Below are 23,160 nucleotides of genomic sequence, written 5' to 3'. Positions count from 1 at the left end.
TGATCTGTGTTTCTTGAAATGCTTTTGACACCCCAACCTGAAACGGAGCGCAGCTGACCCAGACCACCCCCCCACCCTGCTGGACTCTGAGCGGAGGAATAAACCGAGACTCATGAGCAGGCTTCGACTATGCTCAGCTCACAGCTTGAGCAGCCGGGTCCTTTTCAATGAGCGTGTGCATGCTGCCAGACTGCAGCTCTAATCACATTACATGCTGTGCTGCAGGGGGAAGAACACAATTTGGTGTGGACACGAGCTTACCTGAGAGCGTTTAGAAGGCCTTCTACGCTGTTCGGAGGCTGATCTTTGAGGACTTTGATGCAGCCTTTCATCTGGGGACAAGAAACGCAACTGTTAGCTTGAAATAGAAAGCTGTAAAGGCTGGATGGGGGAGGAAACTGTGCTCACATCGATTTTGGACGACTTGGCGAAGGCTCCTACAGGATGGACGTAGTCGTACAGGATGATGACTCCCACCATGACCCGGAGGCAGAACGACACCGTCTCCTCGCTGCTGAATCGGCTGCGGTACTCCCTGAAAAGGACACGAAGCGCATCGATTACATGCAGAAATGTCAGGAGGGGAAAAGTGAAGCAGGTCTGAAAGTGCAGAAAGTCACTCACGGTGTCTCCAACATGACTTTACAGACGCTCGCCATCGTGCTCAGACAGTCTGTCGTGTTCTCGATGGGCAGGTTCTTGTTCTGTTCAAACAAAGCATGTGACAAGATGTTTTCACATGTCTCTTTGAACTATTCTTCAACTTTTTCTTCACTCAGTCTCACCTCTGATACAAACTTCGTCGTGCCATCACTTAATGTTTTCAGCATGGGCGTGGCATCAGCGTAGAACAGAGATATCCGATTGGCCAGCTCGTTGTTGACTTCATTCTCCCCTTCTGCCTGAAATCATCAAAATTAACAACATTTCTCTGTTATAATCTTTTCTTTTTAACATTAATTTTAGTTTAAAGTCTGGACCTGATCCAGAGCCCAGACCCTGGAGTACAGGAGTGATATATAATATCCTTCATATAATATATATCCTTAATTCAGTGGACAATATACCTTTACAGCAGCTTTGTGAGAAGCTTTTATGAGGCTGTTTTTTATGTTATGATTCCTTTATTATTTCCCCGGAGCACTGTGTCTTTATATGAATGCTGAAATTAAAAAGCTCGACATGTTAGTGGAGAGTAGGAGAGTCATTCTTTGAGAATACAGGTCCTAAAACATTCAGGTCCACTGAGGTTTTTAAAAGTCCAGGCAGAACTAGAATCAGGATCAGATTTGTGTAAGGAAAGGGTGAGAGAGATGAGATCCTGATTGATTTTAGTGTTCAAACTGGAGCTGGATCAGAGTCTCTAACAGGGCTCTAACAGACCTTTAGTGTACAAGCACAAAACTGTATGAAACAGGAGCGGCTCCAGACTTTTTGAGGCCCAATTAAGGTGCTGACTCAACACAGAGCGATGGCAAATTAATCCTCTTAGCTTGAAATTTTCAGGTGCGGCTCACTGTTTGTCTGTTCTATTCTATTCTACATTCAGAATAACCAAGAACTTTTACCGCTCATCAAGGAACAAAATCAGGCATGCCCAAAGTCAGCCCAGGCCCCCAAGATATCAATTTGAACATTTACATTTTAATAATAATAATAATAATAATAATAATAATAAAACCACTTTATTTATATAGCACCTTTAAAGGTCCCATATTATGCAAAAATCCCTTTATTAAGTCTTTTAGTGAAAATTGAGGGTCTTTGGCTTTCCTCCCAGCCCACAAAATGTGATTTTTAATTACAAAACCTGTACTTGAATTTAAAATCCTGACCTAAAACGAGCTGTTTGAAATTTGGGGATTTGCTGACGTCAGTGATTCCCTTTTTTGACCAATCAGGAGCAAGTCTGACCTAATTGGTTCCCAGGAGGAGAATGCCAAAGTTGAAGAGCCATCACTGCTCTGTTTTTGGCTGTAAACAGCCACACAGTTCCATGCACAAGCTTCCCATCTCTGAAGAAGACAAGACTAAGTGGCTAGAGTTAATTTATCAAGGAAATGTGCCAGCTACACTCAGTAAAACTTTGCATGTGTGTGCTAGTCACTTCACGACTGCTTTTCCAACTTTGGACAGTACAACAGAGGGCTAGCGAATAAACTGGTCCTGCATTACAAACCATCTGCCAACAAACCTCGGACCCTGGAAATGTGAGTATTTTAAATGCTGTGTGCTGTGGAGCAGATGTAAGAGTTTTTCCTCAGTGTCCCCCCTGTCTCTGTGTTAGCTTCAGGATGCTAACTTGAGCTGCACTTAGCCTGTTGTTTTAGCTTGTAATGTTACGGTAAACGAGCTTTGCTGTTTTCTTAACATTGTGCACTCAGAGCTCGTGGCGCCACTCTCAGTGACGCGGAAGAGCGGGGTGGTCAGCGGTGACTCATTTACATATGAAGGCCACGCCCACTAAATCAGAGCGTTCTGAACAGAGGGGCTATGAGAGCCTGGAAACAATGCTGCTGTGCTTGATTTATTGGCTTTTTGGACCAAAACATGCTACTACCATTTCATGAAGACATCAATGATCCATATTAAACTGCAGTAAAGGAGCATAATATGGGACCTTTAACTGAATGGATTTATCCTGATGTGAACATTTGCTTGATGAACATCTAGCCTTAAAAAAAAAAACACTTTAGAGGACACTAGATTAAAGGTATAAAAGACAGAAAGTAGTGCAGAAAATTTGGGCAGAATGCAGAGTAAAAAAATTTAGGGCTAAAAATGTTGTTTGTGGATCAAGATAGTCTTAAAATCCTGGTCCTGAGCCTGCCTTAAAAAATCCTGACATATTTCCCCATATCGCCCCCTAATGGACAACCAAGGGACAGGTGAGGTTTGATTCCATATGTCCGTCATGATGGTACAGGTTTGAGCACTTGGTGACTTTCCACTACAATCTGAAGCCAGGTGGAGATTTTGCACATCAAAAACGTGTGATTGAATATGATGTGAAGAATCCTGTTAGTTTCATTTTATTGAAACACACTAAAAGATGCAAAAATCTAAAAGGAAAACATCTGGATAAACTGAAAGTTTAATCTTGTATCACACCCATCATTGTCATGCAGCTCAGACAGACTCTGCACATGAAAATATTAAATAATGTCACTGCTGACTTAAAGACAACACTGAACGCTCCTGGTTTCCCAGCTGACTAACCCCTCCTGCTGCTTTATAGCTCCAGACTGAGGCAGACGGTGAAAACACCTGGTGGGGAACAAAGAACAAGGTGTCTCTTGAACAGACTGTTCTAAATTCGTCTGCATATCCAAGAAATGAAAACACTTTTTCTTATTATTATTTATTTGTTTCTAAAAGACCACTGACAAACTGTGGATTATCGTCCCGAATATTTAGACCAACTCGTGCTCAAACAAAATTTGACATGTGAGCTCAAAGAGTTTGGTTTTCTGCAGGGGGGGATGTGTTTCATCTCAGATGTCTGACTGATTCGTTGTCGGAGCGGTGACTAAATTTGCTGCGAGACGTAGCTACAAGGGAGGATGGCCGCCTGAGCAGCTTTCAGCGGTGACAGGTCCTAACGACAACTTGTCTGGGCCCATTTGTCTAATGGCTCGTTCTGGTTTGGAGGATAAAATCCCCCTGTTAAACGGTCAAACTATGAGCCGTTTCTCTTCCTTCTGGAACAATGAAATCTCTCTGCTTCTTGCGTCTCTTAGATGCCCTTGAGGAATCTGAACAAAGATGCAAATCTTTTGAAGTGCAGCTTGTTGATAAAGGGGAGTGAACAGCTCCTTGAAACCCACTATCTGTAGAGATACCATCTGAAAAATCAATGCAGGAAACATCACTCGAGCAGCACTCAGTGAATGAGACTGACACTGGTCCAGCTTTGACCTTAAGTGACCTGTGGGTTTTCATGTGGTGTTAATTTAAAATCAGACGGTTTGATTTTAGCAACATGAGTTCACATACAGGCTATATAAAATGATGGATGACATTACAGCCCTCAAAAAGTGAAGCCATAATATATGCCCCATCCCCAGCCCCCTCCATGTAAACTGATGGGACATGGATCAATGTACAAAAGTCTTTATTAGATGAGAGTGTCTCATACAAAATGTGTTATTTTGTAAGCTCATAACATGCTGATTAATGTCCCAGAATTCATTTTTCTGAGACTTTTAATTTTTTTTATTTATCACTTGTGCCAAAAAACAGCATAACACCATGTGTAAACAAACTCAGCTTAAGGGCTTGTAAAAATGCAGCTGGGTATTTCCCAAAACAAATTACCCCCCACCTGTTTGTTTTTCCAAAAACTTTTTTGAGTGTGGCTCAAAGAATGCCAAACCCATAGCTGGCAGTGTTTTTCAGATGTGAAGCCTGTGCCATCCAATTAGGATGAACCTCCACGAAACCAGCGTTAACCAAAACCTTCACTATGGCCAGAGTTTTTCAAAAGCATCATTTTTAGTGACGTCACGCTGCAGTATGCGGTTTCCCAAATACATGGCTACGTGTGGACATGGCCTAAGAATCCGTTCTGATGTTGACTGTGTCGATTTGAGAGATTTTGCCATTATATTGCAAAGTTAAAGCTCCTGTGAGGATTTTTTGGATGTTTATAAAACAGACTTAAAATTAATATTATTTTCCATTTATGACCCACTAAAGCAAACAAAACAGTCAACATTAAAATTGAGTTTTTCTATAAAGTTAATTTTAACTTCTCAAACAACAGGCAGGAGGGTTGGTGTCAGTCAAAGTGGTTAGCTACACCCTACTGATGCATATCCATGGAAAGGCCATACATTTGTGTGTTAGAATAATTCTTCCACATATATGGACATAAAACCAACACAAGAAGTACTGCTTTGCTAACAGGGGGCGCTAAAATCAACGCAAACTCAAAGTTTGTCACAGGAGCTTTAAGCTCATGTTGTGTGTGAAACTGTGGCTTTACCATCGGATCCCCACTAGGCAGACTCCGGTTTGTAAGCGCCTCTTATATTTTGGCTTCACTTTTGAACAACTAGCAGAAAAGAAGAGCTGTTGTCTATCATTATAGACATACAAAAAACTATGCTCTGGTGGCAACAAATTATTAAGCACTTTACCATCTCTTACACAGTTTAGAAAATATGTCCGGTGTCACAAAGAGCCCCTTTATCAATAGCTAAATACAGCTAATGTGCTTTAACTATTCACAAACATGAAGGTCTTAAACCACAATATGTCTGAGGAGTAGGTTGAAGCAAAGAAAGAATTACCTATTTTCAGCCTATCACTGGTTTTATGGTCATTTGGGGGGGGGGGGGGGGGGGGGGGGGGGCATAAATAGCTGTAAACAACCTGGTCAAAATAGGCAGCTACTAGCAAAAAGGTTAACTGTTTATGTTAGTAAAGTAAAGCAATATCAGATTTTATCAGCAGTCACTTTGAAACACAAAACCAGTATTTACAAACTTTTTGCTTTCTTCTCACCTCTGGTAGAAATTGTTTTGATTCTTTGCTAAATTTAGCAATGTTAGCACAATAGCTGCTAGCTGAGTGTAACTTCTTCCATCATTAAACTACAGACCTTGTGCTGTGTGCAGTTCATCTAAATACAACTGGATTGATCTAAGTATTGTGAGTAAGCTGGTCAATGTGTTAGGTGTAAAGCAAAACATTGGGCTGAAAGGTGCTAAATGCTAAATAGTGTTGTTGTGTCTATTGGTGGGCCTGTGGATGTTTTTTTTTTGCAGAAACCCTGATTGACCCTCATGGACCTGTCAAGACGAGAGGGGACAAAATGTGCTCACCGGTACGTTGTTGATCCGCATTCGGCTCAGAGTTCGTCTATAGTAGCTGAAGTCGTTCTGGATGGCAGGATTTGTCATCTGCAAAAGACGACAGAATTACATCTTAATTCAGAGAGGGATGGGGGAGACAGCGAGAGTGTTTGTCTGCATGTCTGTAGGTGGCACAGCCTGCAGCGGGACATTCAGCTCTGGATCAAACACGCCATCATCGTGACAGAATGTTTTAGCCAACAAGGCAGAAACATAGCTTTGGGGGGAGATGACATAAAAAGAACACAGATACAATTACAAGTTTATTTGCTGAACTGGATTTGAATCCTTTGACACTCATCCTCCTTTACATCCACGTCCCCACTCACCCCGTCAGGACACATTTGGTTGTTTTGCTGTTACAGTCTCGCCGTGGATTTGTACAATTTGTGACAGGAGGGGTGAACGATTACGAAGCTGGCAAAAAAAAAAGGTATAAAGGGTCTCATTAGGGGGAGAAAGGGGACAAATGTTAGCTGGCTGATAAATCCACAGGAGTCTGTTAACTTTTCACAAAATATGCATTGAACTGACCCCTGAAACAGAAGCAGAACAAGCAGCCGGCTTCTTTCAAACGTCACCACCAGTGAGCGCTCATCATGTAGCTAATTATCCTCATCCCGCGCTGGCAGCATGCTAATCCTGCTACAATAGACTGGTACTCAGTCTGCGTCCACTGTGTGCACCGGGAGAGACAGGCTGCTTCAGCAGGGAGGGGCTGCACGCCGCACACACTCTTTAACTAGGTCAGAAGCCCGTGCATGGGTGTGAAAGATTGATGAATAGGCCTGGCATGCCACCTTGCACCCCCTACCTTCATGTTTCTCTCTTGCCAGCCTGGATAGTGGGCACTAATTGGGACGTTGCAGCAACTTGCCTGGGGGTGTCAGGGTGTAAAGTTTTTGTATCTCAGGAGCGAGGATGTTAAGGGGAACCAGTTCACCCCCTGTCTAACCAGATGAGTGCTCACACAATTATGTTTTTGACAATGGGCACTGGACCGACACCCACGCTTCACTCTTGGTGTTTTCCAAGTTGCACTGAAGCAATTTGTGTCTGAATTCGAGCCAGAAACGTTCGTGAAATTCGCTCTTTCAATCGTTTATTCCGCATTATGCAGAAATCGGCTACAGGCTGCAACAATTTGCAGAGTTCTCTCCCTTCCAAGACCCTTATTAGCCATTCCACTGACACCCGCTGTATTATAAACAGCAGCAGTATCAGGATTCTAATTAAATGCTAATCATGCGCTCAGTGGCTGCAGTCGAAAATTGCACAGAGCTCGAAAAATCAATTGGAGGGTATCAGCAGTTTGTTGGTGCGGTCTGTATCACAGGAGGGAAGTGCAGAGTTTAAATCAACATCTAAAGAGGTGAGTTCAGGTTTTAAAAGCAGGAACAGACACTTTGGGAACGCCAGAGGAATACACAAACGTACTTTCAGCTCGTCGAAGCGCAGCGTGAAGTGAAGGATCTCTGCAAACTGCCGGGCCAGCGCCTGCTCCCGCTCCAGGTGCTGAGTGGGGTCGTCGTAAGTCTCGCTGGTCAGAGCTCCCAGGAGGCTGTGCAGCGCCGCCTCTGTGATGAAATATAAGACATGTCTGTGTAAGGAAACCAAGTGAAGGCTTTAGATCACGTCAGGAGTGAGTGGATGCTGAGGGAAGTTTCAAATTATGCAGTTTTAAAGGTGAAAGCTGGATTAAATACTGTCAGAATATAGAAAAGTGATGAATGTTCAGAAACAAAACGAGTTACATCAGATAAACTGTCGAGTTAAGTTAGCTGCTAGTTATTCATAACATCAAATAAAATGGATGCAGCTAGACTTTCCTTATCTTTGACTACTTTGAACATTGTTATTTTTTTTCTCTAGGGGGAGCTATAACTAATCATAAACACACATTAAAGTCATAAGATATGACAACAGATGCTATAAAAGTGTATTTAGTTCAGTCAAAACACTGCGACACTACATGCCCCAGTGTTTATGTCTCAGTTAATGGGGTGTATCTCTCTGCTATCACCTACATTATTCCTGCACCCCCCAAAAAAATACCTACATCTCTTTATTGAAGAGAAGCAATGTGGGTGTACAACCAACAGAGAGTCATTAGCGGCCATGTGAGCTAGAATCTTGTGCTAATCAATCAAGAAGCTCATAAAGAGCATTTTCTTTAAGTTATTTTGGGGCTTTTTCAGGCTTTTAATCAGATAGGAGAGGACAGTGGATTAAGCAGGAAATAGGGTGAAGGTGGGGAATGGCCAACTGTGCCCCAAAAATAGTACTTTCTAATTCCATGTCTTTGTAAGAGGTTTGACATCTAACTCACATATTCATAACATTTACAACACTCTTTAATTAAAAAATTGAAGAAATGTGTTTCGAACTTTGTTTGAGAAATCTGATTTGGTGAAGATTTGTCACAGAAAAAAATCAAATGTTTCTGAACATTGAAAACCTGATACATCCCAGACCTGGTGAATTGATTCTTTTGTGTACTGGCGCCCTGCAGTTTGCAAGCCACCTTTTGTCTTTTTTGAGACCCTTAATTAGACTCAGCACCTGCTCTTCTTTCCAACTTGTGTTTTGCCTATACTGATACCTTTCTCTGATAAAACCTGTACTCTGTTCGGTGATTCCGTCGTCATTCCGTGATGAATCATATTTGTTGTTTTAAAGTGAGCCCTGATGGTACCTCCTCGAGGACCACTCACTTTACAAATGTTGCAAGTCGCTGTTTTACTGTCATTGCTTTCCAAAGAGAAGTAGTCCCACACAGCGGACATGTTTGTAACGTGGTTTGATTCACAGCGACCGTAAAGTGTGACGGTGCTGAAAATGTGAAAACTGGATCGTCCCGATCACGTAACGAAATCCAATCCTCCAAAAATAGCCATACCAGTCGCCAATACCGATTAGTGTATGTATCTGTATCTGTATCTGTATCCTATGTATCCGATGTATCTGTATATGCCCAGGATTTAACATTAATACTCACAATTAAGAAGCAAGGACAACTTCGGTTTCTGGATTAAACATTAACTCAACAATTAATCTGTCGTTAAAATATTAAATAACAGACTCGGGCTTTGGCCTAGTGGTTAGGTTGGGCATTCATACAGCTGGCTCAAGTTGAAAAAGAGTTAAAAGAGCCCAAAACATAACTTCAAGAGATAAAAACAAATATTTGGGGATACATTTTGAGTTGATTCCAGTTGATTAATTTTTCCAGCTCTACAAAATGAAACACTTTTTAGAAATGGTAGATTCTATCATCATCATTGGTTTGACAACGTTTCAGATCTGTGTGCAAATCTGCCATTTGTCCACATTTAAACTAGATATGCACCTATCGATCGGTCGGCGGATTGATTGGTGCAGATTTCCTTAATTTTGGGAGAATGGGGATCTGTGATCTTTGTCGGCTGAACCTTACAAATAAAACTGATCTTATATACCTACAGGAAGGTCTGACAGCCAGCCATTGTTGATTTTTGTACTGAGACCTCAAACTCAGGACACTTTATTGGTTGTTTAAGTAAAAACATAAAGATTTTATTGTTTTACAGGCTTTTTTTCAATGATTTTCAATAAAATAAGATTGGAACATTTAAGGTATGTGCTGTCAGTTAAAAAAAATAAGAAATAAAAATCGGTATCAGCAGGTCAGGCTTTTTAAAGATCCTGATCAGTGATCGGCCAGAAAATTGTGATCGGTGCACCCCCTAGTTTTAATCTTTAAAATAAGCCCTGAGATTTTGTTGACAAATGAAACTTTTTACAATCTGAAAAACTTGTTCCTATATTTCTCTGTTTCATAATTTAGACGTCAAACTCAGTTGAACTAAACGAGCACCTTGATGTATCCAATGAAATTAATTTTGGGGTTGTTTTATTGCTTCTTCAGATAGGACCACAAAAAAGTGACAGAAAATACAGAGAATTTGATCTTCTAGGGTGCACGTTTCAACCCCTAATGCAAACTGGCACCAAATAATCTACTATGATGAAATAATCATTAACTGGAGCGCCAATGTTTGAAAATATGACAGAAAAACATCCATCAATATTACAGTCAGTGTATTGATCTTCATATTCATCCCAAAACAAGCCAGAGCAGCGATAAACTAAAGTCTAACACTGCGGTTAATGGAGCTCTGCTCTTTGACGGATCGATAATGTTGATATTGTTCAAAATCAAAACTTTTCCCCAAAGGGTTTTTCTCAGTTTGTTACATCCTCCACAGTCCAGCCATCGATTCATGTGGAGGGAAACTGTCAGGACAAACAGTCAAAAGTACAAAAAGAGAAAACAGGGGATCATACGCGATCATAACCACAGTCAGATATGAGCGCGGTGTCAGCCAGCTGAAGCATCCTGATTAGGACAGATAGTGGGGCAGCAGTGGTGTCCAAACTCCCCGAGGCCTGGTGCCAACTCTGGGAGGGAGGGGGTCAGAGGGAGGGTCTGGGGGGCAGAGAGACTTCCCCGCTCAGATGCAGATGAGACATGGGACTAATTATCTCATTGGCATGAAATGGGTGAGGGGGGGGCAAGCGAGGGAACAGGATTTCATTCAAGCAGGATTACACTCATTGTTTTGACAGTCAGTAAATACAAAGCCTGTGCCATGGCTTGACATAGCATACCCACAGACCCAGAATTATGCATGCATGAGGAACACCGGCAGGGAAATGAGGGAAAGATTAAGTGAAATGTGGTGAAGAAGTTCTGAGCAGAAAAATGATTTAACAGACATGTCTTGTTCAAACACACAGGTTTGAAGAGAGAAAGAAAACAGAAGAGCTTTAAAGCCCAGGGGGAGTTTTTATTTATAGATGCAGACGGTGTTTAGAATTCAGTCTAGACGCCGAAGAGAGGCTTCAATAATGACATAACCCAGACGAGTGCCATGTCTGATGCAACAAGGCTGCGTGGCACTAAATGAGCGCTCTCTATGAATTTATTTAAAGTGTACTTTTCAATTCATTTTGATGACATATGACGATGAGCATGTCAACATGAGCCAGCAGCAGCAGCAGCAGCAGCAGACTCGGAGCACTTAAGCTAAAGGGACCGTCAGGAGACGGGCACAGCGCTGGCGGTGCAGTGGTAAATTGAGTACGTTTGCCATTCGGTAATGACTCCCATCTGCTTGGGCAGCGTTTGCAGCGAAGCAGCTGATTAAAAATGGCCTTAGTGGTGCAGTTTTTTATCCCCCCTCCTCCCCTTGATGTCCCAGTCAAAACAGAAGTTAAGACAGAGCTGCTCGCAGGCCCTCAGAAATGAGCCACTCATTCGGCTGTGCCGGGAAGTCGGGCGGGGAGGGGCGGCGGGAAGGGGGGGGATGTCTCATCGCATCAGGTCACGGCAGAGCAGGCGAGCAGAATGCGGGCACGTAGGAGCCTTACTCACAGAGATGGGAGGGTCAGAGGATGGCGGGAGTTCAGGCGGGAGGAGAGACAGTGTTGACTGGAATGATTAGATCTGTTTGTTTTGTGACAATAAAGAAAACTTGAATTTCTTTCATCTATTTATCTATTTTGCTAGAAAATTAGCAATATTTTTGCCTACTTTGGATGTGAATGCAAAATTTTTGATCTAAGGACAACTGTCTGTGGCATCAATAACACTATAAATACGCTTTTTGGTCAATTATTTTATGTCAGATGTTAGCCAATGTTAGCTTCTTGTGTGTAGTGTACACACATCTTAGCTTAAGATTTTGGACAGCTAACATAACAATTGTATTTGAGACTTGTATCCTGAGCTAAAACCATCTTGCCAAGCTAACAAAAAACCCCACTGGATTTATACCTTACAGTCTTGGATTTTGTTGACTGAAGCTGCTAGCTTAGCCTAGCTTTCACAAAGAAGCTTCAGCTGAGAGTCAACAAATCAAGCCTATGCTTTATGGGTACCTAACAACCATAGATTTTAATAAGCTAACAAGACAACTTCTGTGGGGCAATTTGCATCCTGATAGCTGAAGCTATTAGCAACTACACAACAACTTCACATTTGGAGTGGATCATTACTTTGTATGGTTCATTTTTTGGTCATGGACACCAAACTGGTTTATCTTCAGTGATATATTTTCTATTTTTGCTCCTGTGTTTGTCTGGAGATCCCACATGTAACCATGGCTGCATTGTTTACATGTGATATCAGCTGTTAGCAGCCTGTAGCATATCAATGCTAACTGGTGTAAGGCCTGATTTTTTCCCACAAGATAAGGAGAAGAAGGTGAGGATGACGTGCTGGTTCTCAGTCCTGGACCATGTGGAGGTGGAGGCTGGCTGAACTGGACAATGATGGTCAAACTGTTATGGACCTCTTTCACTTTCTAAATCCTTTATCACTTTTGTTTTCTTGATTGCTGCTGCGATTCCTGTATTTCCCCTTGGGGATAAATAAAGTATTTTCTTTTCTATTCTATTTTATTCTATTCTAAAGACTGTAGTTGGCAGGTTTGTACTCCGAGAGCTAAAGCTAGCTTCATTAAGAAGTGATAAAACAGAAGCAGATTTGTAACCAAGGTTAGCTTAAGCAAGTGAGGTTCATTATGTAATAAAAAAATTTAGCCTAGCCTTTACTAGTAGCTAACATATTGCTTTTTCATTTGTAAATTTAACTGTTTGACCTCTCATCTCAGGTTCATTACATCAAAATTCCCACATAGTGGATCAAATAATGACCACTTCCAGCATCTTAGATGTGACAATTTTACATCCAGGGTTTCAGTCTCCTGGATCTAACAAAATAAGCCCCATGAAGCCATCACTTTAGATTCTCACTGGTTTTGTAGCTTATGAAAACATATATTTCTGTCAGCCATGTTAAATTTGGTGTCAATGCCTACATCAGCAGCAGGAGCAGAATAAATCTGTCCCTTCAAATTCAAATGCAAAGCTAGTTGCATAATCTCCTCTCTGTATTATCAACCGTAGTAGTCGTGCTCTGCAGATCTCTCCACCAGCGTGCACTAAAAGACTTTCAAGCTTCATGCGTATCAGGCAGGACAGCAGCGGCTGCGAGGCCGTCTCAACCCCCGAAGCCTTAAAGTCGAGGCAGAGAAGTGGAGCAGCAGCCGCGGATGGGAGGTGGCCTACTTCGTTACATAACAGCCACCGCCGCGCTGTCTCCGCCCACAGCTCCCACTTATTACCTTCTCCACGCTGCTGGGATTACGGGGTGGAGGGCACAAAGGCGTGGCGGGCTCCACCCCCCTCAGCCTGAGGGTCATAAGAAGATCAGGGTGCAGTAAGCCTGCACCCCCCATGCCCCCCTGAATTCATGCTAATTAAACAACCTATAGCCCCATCCTGAGCAGAGGTCAGCGTGCGGAGTAATGCACAATGAAGCATGTTTAGATAAGGCTGAGCTGCATGTCTGCGTCTGCATGTGTGTGTTCGTGTGTGTGTGTGTGTGTGTGTGTCACATATCTGTTGACTCTTGCAGCTCAGCAGTCAATAATTCAGATGCACATGCAAACAATTAAGGTCACATATGGAGGTTGTATCTATGTAGGATTCCCTTTAAAGAACATAAAGCTGTCTGCGTTCGACCTTTTGGATTAATCGAGCCGCTGTTTTTCCCTTCAACAGTGGGATTTTGCTCCTGCTCCTGTGACACATAACGATGTCTGCATTTGAGCGAAATCTCACAGGACACCTGAGCACCTCAGCCTGAGAGCGGCTCCTGATATTTTTCTGGCCTACATTCAAAAACGTTCATGAAGACAGATCCGTACCTAATCTCTGGGAGAACTCGTAGAACTTCTTCAGCTTTCCCACTAAGGGAACCACAGCCGCCCACGCCTGCTCCTGCAACGCCTCGTCGTTTGGATTCTGGATCGCCTGGAAACGGAAGCATAAAAAAGACGTTCAGTACAAATCCCAAGGATTTTACTGGGTTCAACTAGCTGTTTCCTTTTTGTTGTTTTGTTGTTTGTAACTGCCATTTTTTTGTTCATTTTGTTTCAATTTTACTCTTTTCCACAATGTTTCCGCACATTTCCTTTCTTTAATCATTGCCAGCACTGAAGCATCCTTTTACTTTTCTGGTGTAATTTGTGTTTTTGTATGATTTTCATGTCTGTTTTGAACTTCATGCCTTGCACCTGGCTAAAATCCAATTCAAAAGATGAAAATGAAGTATGCAAAAGAGTTTCAAACACCTCCTTTGAGGCTCATAAAAAAAGCTCTTAGATTGAAAAAACAAAACATTCTTGGTGATTTCACTTGATTGAGCACCAGTCCAAAAGGACTGTTTCCCCTGAGCACTTGCACCTACTGTTGTGAGGATGTGACTCTTGCCAAGGTGTGCATTTGTTTTGGGGAGCACATCTTTGAAACCCTATTTTTCTTTGTCCAAGACTTTTTATTACAGGTTGTAAAATGACAGGATTGTATTTATTAACGTAGAGCTATTGTTTGAAAGTTTGTACTGTAGTTTAATACTTGGCTATATTTACTCTCAGCCCTGTGTTCTGAGACCTGTCCATATGGTTATTGAATCCTGGTTATGTCCTACCAGTGCTCTTCTACCAACTCCAACCTCACCAAGCAGAGCTAACGTAACTTCACTCTTTGTTTCGTACATTACAAACTGCAAAACTTGTGTTTTAGCTCATGCTCTATCACTCTCCTGGTTAGCTTTCTTTTGCTATGGCGTCATTTTCTTTTTACCAGTCCAGCTCCAGCGTCCAACATTACTACAAAATAAATTCAAATAAGCCGTTTCAGCAGAGAAAAACAAAGATCTCTCTTCTCTCTGCTAAACTTTACTGGTTTGGATGGTGTTGTCATAGAGCCATCTACGTGCTGTGGATCATTCTGGTCCTGGACAAGCCCGACCATGGATACTGGAAGTAGCGTCTAGAAATCGCCAATTAAATAATCTAATTTTAAACTGTGGATTATGATCAGGCATATAGAAGGAAGTGACACTTTTTCAAGATCATTTACTAAGTCGTCAGAGGGACTTTGAATATGACTGAATTTGGGGGCGCGGCTTCAAAAAGTCAAGGCAAGCAACTAGTGATTACACTAGCTAAACTAAATACCACACCAATGTGTCTGAAGTCAAATGGCATTGTGGGTAATATAAGCCAAAAGTTTGTATTGGTTTCCAATGTTTTGAAGATGTTCAAACCATTCCTCATCAGACCACAGACTGTATATAGAGTGGACAGCGTGGCTCCACCATTTACCATTGTACAGTTTTGAAGCCAAAATACCCCAGTCACAGACACTGCCATAGGCAGCTGTTGTGCAGCCAGAGTCTGCGCAGTATGTGAGAGACTGTGAGGGATTCTGGGAGAATCTGAGTGGAGCCGGATGACAAAAATGATAATTGTTTTTTCTTTTGAGAGTCTAATTTTACAATCCCAGAAAAAAATACACAAGAACGGCAGCTGTCAATCATTGTTAAATCTGATATAAAACCTTGTTTTCCACTTTTATGACCAATAAAAACTAAACTTTTCAGTAAAAGGAAGATTTGAACACAAGGCAGCCAAATGATATCTTCAAGTCATCACAACAGTCAGACGTGAGAAACATTTCTACAAGGTGTATTCATTTTTTAAAGTTTGACCACAGCCCATCTGGAATGACTGGAGAGCTAGATTTTTTGACCTATACTGCAGCCAGGAGCAGTTTTTGCGGCGACCTCACTTTGAGCTGAGCAAGATGACGTCCATTTTTTTTACAGTCTACACATCAAACAGACACCATTGCAAAACTCTTCAAAAACAGTCTCAGTCTTTTAAGTCAACAGCAGAATAAGCTGGTGGCACTGGCAGTGAAGATTTGGCAGTTTTTTCATGGGCACAACCCACCGCTCTGCTGCTCATCCCACAAATGCATGTCCCCCTTACAAACGTGGCTCCGATTTATGGCTAAGAGACATTGATAAAACAAAAAAATAACCAAACACAAAGTGCTGAACTTTTTCTGCTGAGTTTGTATAGAAATAGTTTTTCAGTCTGTGATCTGGAGTTAGCCATTTAAGTTCTTTGATCAGCTCGTTTTTTAATGCTACAGGAGGCATTTGCTAATAAATGGTAAGTTTCTCTAGTTTCAGGCTTCATTTGCTTCATTTTAAACAGAAATGTCAAAACTGTTTGTTCCATGTAATTTATTTTAACCTCTTTTTCTAAGCAGAAGGCTGATTTGATGTTCCCATATGTGGATTAAAAACACTAATCAGATCTTGCTTCTTCTCATTGCTTCACATGGTCATAGACTCTTAATAACAGGGTTAAATTTCCCCTCCAGGTTTTTCCTGTACAGTCAGCCTGTCCAGTTTGGATCAGCTGTACCTCTCTGATCTCCTGCCCCGCTCCCTTGTACGCCTGCAGCTCGTCTAGGATACCCTTCGCGTCCTTCAGCACCACGTCCACCTGCTCCCACACCTCCCGCTCTGCGTCCGTGGGCTGGGCATCTGCAAGGGGGGGGACGACAGCAACAACAAGGTCAGAGGGGTTGAAATCAGATTGTAAATCTAATCTATATGAAAACCAGCTTAATGTACAATAAAATCTCCCCATGAGAGATCAAACTCAGTAAGAAACTTCCAGTTATGTAAATGAAAAAAAAAAACACTGGAATAATCTCATCTTCACAGAGCTTTCAGCTCAGATTTGACACCACCCACTTTCCTGGATGCGAGGAGGAAAATGGAGCATGATGAGAGGAGACAAATGAGACGGGTGATGCCCCTCTTTGTGGATCTGCAACAACTCTTGGCTTACAAATTGTTCCGTTTTGGAGTTTTTCATTATTTGGTTCGACAGAAAAAACGCTGAACTTTTCCCAACACCTGAAGCGAGAACACCTTGCCAAGTGTGATGACTGTAAAATCATGCACCCTGAAAAAAAACATATCTCAAAGTCGGCGTCATTAACATTATTTGATGAAATCTGATTATTCTCATTTAAAATCAGCTGTTTTTTAAGCCTCCTGAGGTTTAGGTTCAGGGTGAAGCAGTGTTTTGGGAAAGGTGTCGTTAAAGAAGAGTTGAAAGCCAATGTTTCATAAAGAGTTTTTTTTGTTGGATATATAATTGTGATCTTTTTTCATCCAAAAAAATCACCTAGAAACAGTGAGAGCTGTGTGAGGCTTTGTTTTCTCTGAAGGTATGACTGAGTCTCTAGGTTTGCCAAGTGTGAGAGCACCACGGTGCAGGATCAAGCTGAGTTGAGGGGCCTTAGGCTACACAGCAGCTGAACTTCAGTGCTTTATATCTGAAGAGGAAGGGAAGGGGGGGGCTCTGCTGCAACTCTGCCCTGATTGATATTCTGTGCACATTCCAGCGTGCATGAGGCAGGTTGATGGAGAGAGCAGCAGCAGCAGCTCTTTTGGTAAGATTTGGTTCTTTTTTTGCCGCTGGGAAGAGCGTAGCGTAAAAAGATAAGTGAGGACGGGTGAGGAGACTGAGGAGTTCCAGAGTTGATAATGTTATGGTAAGATATTCACGTGATCGATATCAGGAGAGGAGAGCGATAAAGTGAAGAAAAAAAAAAAAAGAAAAAAAAAGAACTCACTTTCAAAATCGAGGAAAAAATTGGGCTCCTGTTCCAGATCTGTGCAAGTCAAAACTTTCAGTAGGTTCCCCATGTTACGATACCTGCAGAGAGAAAAGAGGAGAAAAATCGATAAATGAGAAGAACACAGCAGCAACAAGAGCAGGTGGCGAGACTTTAGTGTATCCATGACATCTCAACACCCGGCCTCTGCTCTGCTTCACTGCCCCACTGCCCCAGATGTTGCCCACTGCTCGGAGACACCAGCGCTCCCCTTGGACCTCGGCGTGTGTGTTTCCTGTACCCAGACTCTGAACGAGGCAGATGTCAAACCAGAAAAAAAATCTCTAAAAATAAAATTCGGTTTGAGTTTTGCTTTGCTTCTTTGAGTTTCTTCCCAGAAATCACAGGCAGTTACAGACAGTCGTTTGCAAAGTTCTCCACAACAGAAGCCTCCGCTGAGGATCTTACAAATCTGATCTAGATGTTTGTACATGTCCTTGAAAAACAGCGCTTTAGACCTTCTTACTAAGTTTGTTTCAGTGAATTAAAGCTTCATCATGCTGCAGAATCCCACTGTCTGCGGAAAGGCTTAATGCAGCATCTTGGTTATAGGAGCTGACACGTAGCATCAATATTTAACATGCCCTAAGCACACCCTGCACATGTTGTACAGTAACAGAATGTTACATCTACTGAAACAGCACAAAGAGGTCTGACTAAATATTGATTCATTCTCTTTAAAATATCCTTAGATCATGTATTCAGTGCTTCATGTTGGAGCACATTTAACTCTTAGAAAATCAAACAGCAAAAATTACTGATCATTAAGATGAAATGTGATGTAATTAGTCAGCAGATATTCTAATTATTGACTTGAAATGATGATTTAATTAAAAAGCAGAAGTGCCAAAACTCAAAACATGAAGACATTTCAGATCTTACATTTTGTGTGAGAAATCAAATCACATTAAAGCAGACGACGAATTTCTGTTCAAACAGACCATTGATTGCATTCTTCTGTTAGTGACAGATCGAATTAAAGCTCCAGTAGGAAACTTTTCATTGTTGGTCAAACAGGCTGAATTTAACAGTGAGGCTTATTTATGATGTTAGTTGATGATGTTAGAGACATTGTAATTTCAGGTTCCTGTAACTAGGTTTAGCGGTCAGGTTGCCCGTCATATGAGGCTTGTCCTTGAGCCGCCATCTTGGGTTCAAACTCAAAAGGCAACACTTTTCTGTATCACACCCCCCACTCCTACCCTGTTTCCTACTCTGTCCACTGTCATAAACTCTGATTAAAAAGCAAGGACTTACTACTAAAAAGAAAACACAACTTACACATTTTAGGACCAGTACAGAAAAGAGATAAGTGTGTCCACAGGGAGGCGCCAAATTCAACACAAGCAAAAAGTAAAGAAGCTTTTGGTGCAGTAAGAAAATTTAAGCCAAGATTTTAAAGGTCCCATATTATGCAAAAATCACTTTATTAAGTCTTTTAGTGAAATTTGTGGGTCTTTGGCTTTCCTCCCAGCCCACAAAATGTGATATTTAATGACCAAACCTGTACTTAGTGCTTGTGAATGTAAAATCCTGACCTAAAATGAGCTGTTTGGATTTTGGGATTTGGCGACGTCAGCGATTCCCTTCTTTGACCAATCAGGAGCAAGTCTGACCTGATTGGTCCACCGGAGCAGATACCCCCGAACTTCCTCCCCACCCACTCCTCTCCCCGGGAGAAGAATGCCAAAGTTGAAGAGCCATCACTGCTTTTTATTGGCTGTAAACAGCCAAATAGTTCCATGCACAAGCTTCCCATCTCGGAAGAAGGAGACTAAGTGGCTAGAGTTCATTTATCAAGGAAATGTTCCAGCTACACCCAGTAAAACTGTGCATGTGTGTGCTAGTCACTTCACGGCCGAGTGCTTTTCCAACTTTGGACAGTACAACAGAGGGCTAGCGAATAGACTGGTCCTGAATCCAGGCACATTACCAACCATCCGCCTACAAACCTGGGACCCTGGAAATGTGAGTATTTTAAATGCTGTGGGCTGTGGAGCAGATGGAAGAGCTTTTCCTCAGTGTACTCCCTGTCTCTGTGTTAGCTTCAGGATGCTAACTTTAGCTGTGGTTAGCCTGTTGTTTTAGCCTGTAATGTTACGGAAAACGAGCTTCGCTGTTTTCTAATCATTGTGCACTCGGAGCTCGTGGCGCCGCTCTCAGTGACGCTGAAGAGCGGGCGGTATCAGTGGTGGCTCATTTACATATGAAGGTCACGCCCACTAAATCAGACCGTTCTGAACAGAGGGGCTATGAGAGCCTGGAAACAATGCTGCTGTGCTTGATTTATTAGCTTTTTGGACCAAAACATGTTACTACCATTTCATGTGGACATCAATGATCCATATTAAACTGCAGAAAAAGAGCAGAATATGGGACCTTTAAATTGTCAAAAGTAGGACTGTCAGCTTCAGGGCGGTAATCATAATTAAATGGTTTGACACGTAAAAAAATCAAATTCAAACTATGTCATAAAACATTAACTGTTTTAAAGTCAAATTTAAAAGGGTGAAAGCTCCTGCATCTAAAGGTATAAACTGAGTGCAGACATGGCGTAAAATGCCTTATTTCAAACAGCCAGCAGGGGGGGTGCTCAGATTTATTCCCAAAAAATGCAACTGTAGACATTAGCAACATTTTTTTTTATTAAAAATTACTCCTCGTGGTTTGTTAAATCAAAAAACAACTAAGCTTCTTCATCACAGCATTTTTTTTTAAGTATGATATAGCGGGAATTTACTGGGCATGGCACTGAGGAAACTTTATTGCTGTATTCTTAAGTATACTGAGCGACACTGTGAAGAGTCTTTGTTTTCATTTACATGCTCTATGAACAGTCAGTCAGCACCTTTAACCAAGATTTTGCAACATGAGCTAACAAGTTAGCATTTTCTAGCCTCTTGCTACTTTTTAGCTCCTCCCTCTTGTCAAAATATAGTCACATCAGTCTTCAGAAAACATAGAAAGTAAGAATTCAAACGGCGAACTCTCTCACAGACACATTCTCTGTATCTATTATGAACGTCCCCCTCAGCTGTGACTTGTGCAATGAGCAGCGACAGCCGTGCACAGCTTCACTCTCCTCTCACTCCTTTTTTCAGCTGTAAAGGTCAACAGACATACGAAGAGATGCAGATCTGCTGCAGATTGAGGAGAGAAGCTGCAGTGTGTGTACAGACCAATCTAAGTCTTGGTGACGCAGGGAAAAGAACAGGTTGTGCTGCTTGGGTCAACGCAGAGCAATGACAAAATTGCACTTGGGCAGGCAGATGTCACCAGAGATGAGTGACAGATGAAAGGCCACGGTGACTGAGCGGTGACAGGAGAAATCATGCCAGCACAGGTAACGTTCAGAGACAGGGAGGCGCTGCAGACAAGTCCTCGCTCAGCAGTCAGCTGCAGAGGGTCGGACGGAGCGCTTTTAAAATGCAAGAGATGCAACACTGCGGGGCGCGGTCAGTGGGGTGAGGTTAACAGACATGCTTTCTTGCATCTTCAAAGTGTAGCAGTGGGTCATGTCCTCACTTTATTAGAGAAACAGAAGTGATGAATAGGCATATTTGACACGGCTGTTACCAGGTACTCCACAGACACAGACTATTTTTAGACTACCTGAGAGTTAGAGAAGCAAGCAATGTCTTTGACATGTTAATGCTTCCTCAGGTTTGCTCCATGTTTCCAGAGCACCGAAGAGACTCTGACAGAACAAAAACTCTCACATTAAAGACAGAAAAGGCTCTGTTTGCAGCTCCTTAAATGTGAAGATTTGCTGTTTTTTCTCACTTTCTAGAGCAATAAACTGATAACTTGTGGTTTGGGATTGTTGTGAGACGGTAAAAGAAATAAAAAGATTTCATTTTCCACATTGTATAAAAGATGAACAGAGTTGTTGAGAGGTGAAAAGACAGAGTATTTAGAATAAGATGATACTGCAAAACAAGGCACAACTGTAGAGTTGAAATGTGAAGCCAATATAAGTGACAAAACTGCAGTTCCTCAAGAGTCCACTTGAGGCGGACTCAAAAAGGGAAGGAGGTCCCAACCACTCTGATTATTAAAATTAACATTTTCAAAATAAAATTTGACGTTTATAACCTCGTCGAGAAAAATACAAAATTTCTTTTCAGAATGTGAAACTTTTCTTTATATGCTAGTTTTGACAATTTAAAGGCTAATTATGCTAAACTTACAGTTGGGAGCTTGTGGCTGTTGGCCAGGAAGTCTCAAGACCACCTCTAAGGGTTTAAACTGTTTCAGAAAGCAACAAATAAGATTAAAACTAAAGTTCATTTGTTTTCTTTAGCATAGCCTATAGTTAATAATCAGTTATTAGGAATGTATCCTACTTTTGATTTCCATTAACGACTAAAGGCTCATTAAGACATAGGTTTGACAGAAGATAACCATCACTAAACACTCCCATGTGACCCTTCATTGGGATGGATGTTCAACACAGCAACACTCTGAGAGTCAAAAGTTTATGCTAACAATCACAACGTCAGTAGAGGAAGTAATGATTTTGTATCTAGTAGGAAACAGTCAGAAATCAGAGAAATCTTTGTCTTCGGTCAGGGTCTACAAACTAACCTGGATATCAGTGAACAAAATTGTTTCTTTGATAATTCTAATAAACTTAACTGGTGACAGGCAAAGCGTTTGTCTTTGTTGTGTTTTGCTGAGCTGGCTTCAAGTGTTACCTGCATTACTCAACACTGCCCCCTATGGTGACAGGCGGTACTGCAATATTTGATCCTTATCTGTAAACTCCCAGACAGAGCGCAGGCTCTGTTGGCATAGAGACGTAAAGCATGAATGAGTCTTCATGCAGCTGGGGTTTTATGATTTTCCTAAAAACAAGAAGTGAACTTAAAGGGGGAAGATAATGTCAGAACATGTATATTTATGTATATAATTTGTGTGAATTATTTATTGTCACCTGCACGCCTAAAATTCCACTCAAAAACATCAGACAAACTGAACAAGTTTTACCAGTTTTTTACCCTCTTTAAAAAAAGTGAAGTGTAAGAGGAGTATATGTCTGAGAATCAGTGTAGCTGTAGTTTGTTTTATATATTTATTTCTGTTCTTGACAGTGTATTGATTAAGCAGCAGTCACTGACCTGTTGTTTTTTTGTTAACACAGTATGTGTAAGACTCAGATTACAGTGTGTTTCTTCTCTAAACTACTGGTAAACCCCCTCGAAGCCGTCTTTCATTGACTCCAGCGACCACCTGCAAAGACCCACCTGCCCTGTCCACCCTCGTCTCCTTCCCTCCTCTAATGTGACCTGAATGTCTGACTGTGCCAGCACCGGCACCTCGCCGGCTGTCAGAAAGCACCACCTGATCCAACCTCAGAAGGGACGACGGCTGTCACCGCCCTCGCCCCTGCTGGATGAAGCGGGCACTGCCCATCACTGTCACTGGCACCCGGTTGGTCCTCTGCTGCCACCTCTCAGCCGCTCGCAGATTGAGCCCGCCTGGCAGAGCTGCTGGGGCGGGCACAGCACGGCGCTGCGAACGCGGGCGCTGGCAGCCTCGTAGGCCCAGCGCCGCTCCCTTGGGCTGCTTGAAACGAGGTCATTTTAAGGACGGGGATTTGTGTGGCTGCATTTCAAAGTCCAGCTGAGCATCTTCAAGTGAACCAGAAAGGAGCTGATTAAAGTTGTATAATTTACTCTTCTTATTCCCTTCTCTTAAACTCAAA

The 23,160-nt window shown here is 42.0% G+C and overlaps 1 protein-coding gene across 2 annotated transcripts in view; it reads right to left on the bottom strand.

Moving 5' to 3' along the window:
* The window catches only part of fam49bb (family with sequence similarity 49 member Bb), a 45,494-nt gene that overhangs the window by 1,117 nt on the left and 21,217 nt on the right, over positions 1-23,160 (bottom strand). For both annotated transcript variants that reach the window (XM_074694087.1, XM_074694088.1), the window contains exons 3-11: positions 17,412-17,494; positions 16,187-16,308; positions 13,613-13,718; positions 7,296-7,435; positions 5,829-5,906; positions 786-902; positions 625-704; positions 409-535; positions 262-332 (exon numbers count right to left, since the gene is read on the bottom strand). In XM_074694087.1, coding sequence (XP_074550188.1) covers positions 262-332; positions 409-535; positions 625-704; positions 786-902; positions 5,829-5,906; positions 7,296-7,435; positions 13,613-13,718; positions 16,187-16,308; positions 17,412-17,484 — 914 coding nt within the window. In that variant the 5' untranslated portion in view covers positions 17,485-17,494. The remainder of the gene's footprint in view (positions 1-261; positions 333-408; positions 536-624; positions 705-785; positions 903-5,828; positions 5,907-7,295; positions 7,436-13,612; positions 13,719-16,186; positions 16,309-17,411; positions 17,495-23,160) is intronic.

This window comes from Halichoeres trimaculatus, unplaced genomic scaffold (assembly GCF_033239565.1).
Source record: "Halichoeres trimaculatus isolate MK-OKI-2021-1 unplaced genomic scaffold, fHalTri1.1 fHalTri1_scaffold_18, whole genome shotgun sequence".
Lineage (NCBI taxonomy): Eukaryota > Metazoa > Chordata > Actinopteri > Labriformes > Labridae > Halichoeres > Halichoeres trimaculatus.
Note: the sequence above shows the minus strand (reverse complement) of the source record. Positions and strands in the feature narration are given on the sequence as shown.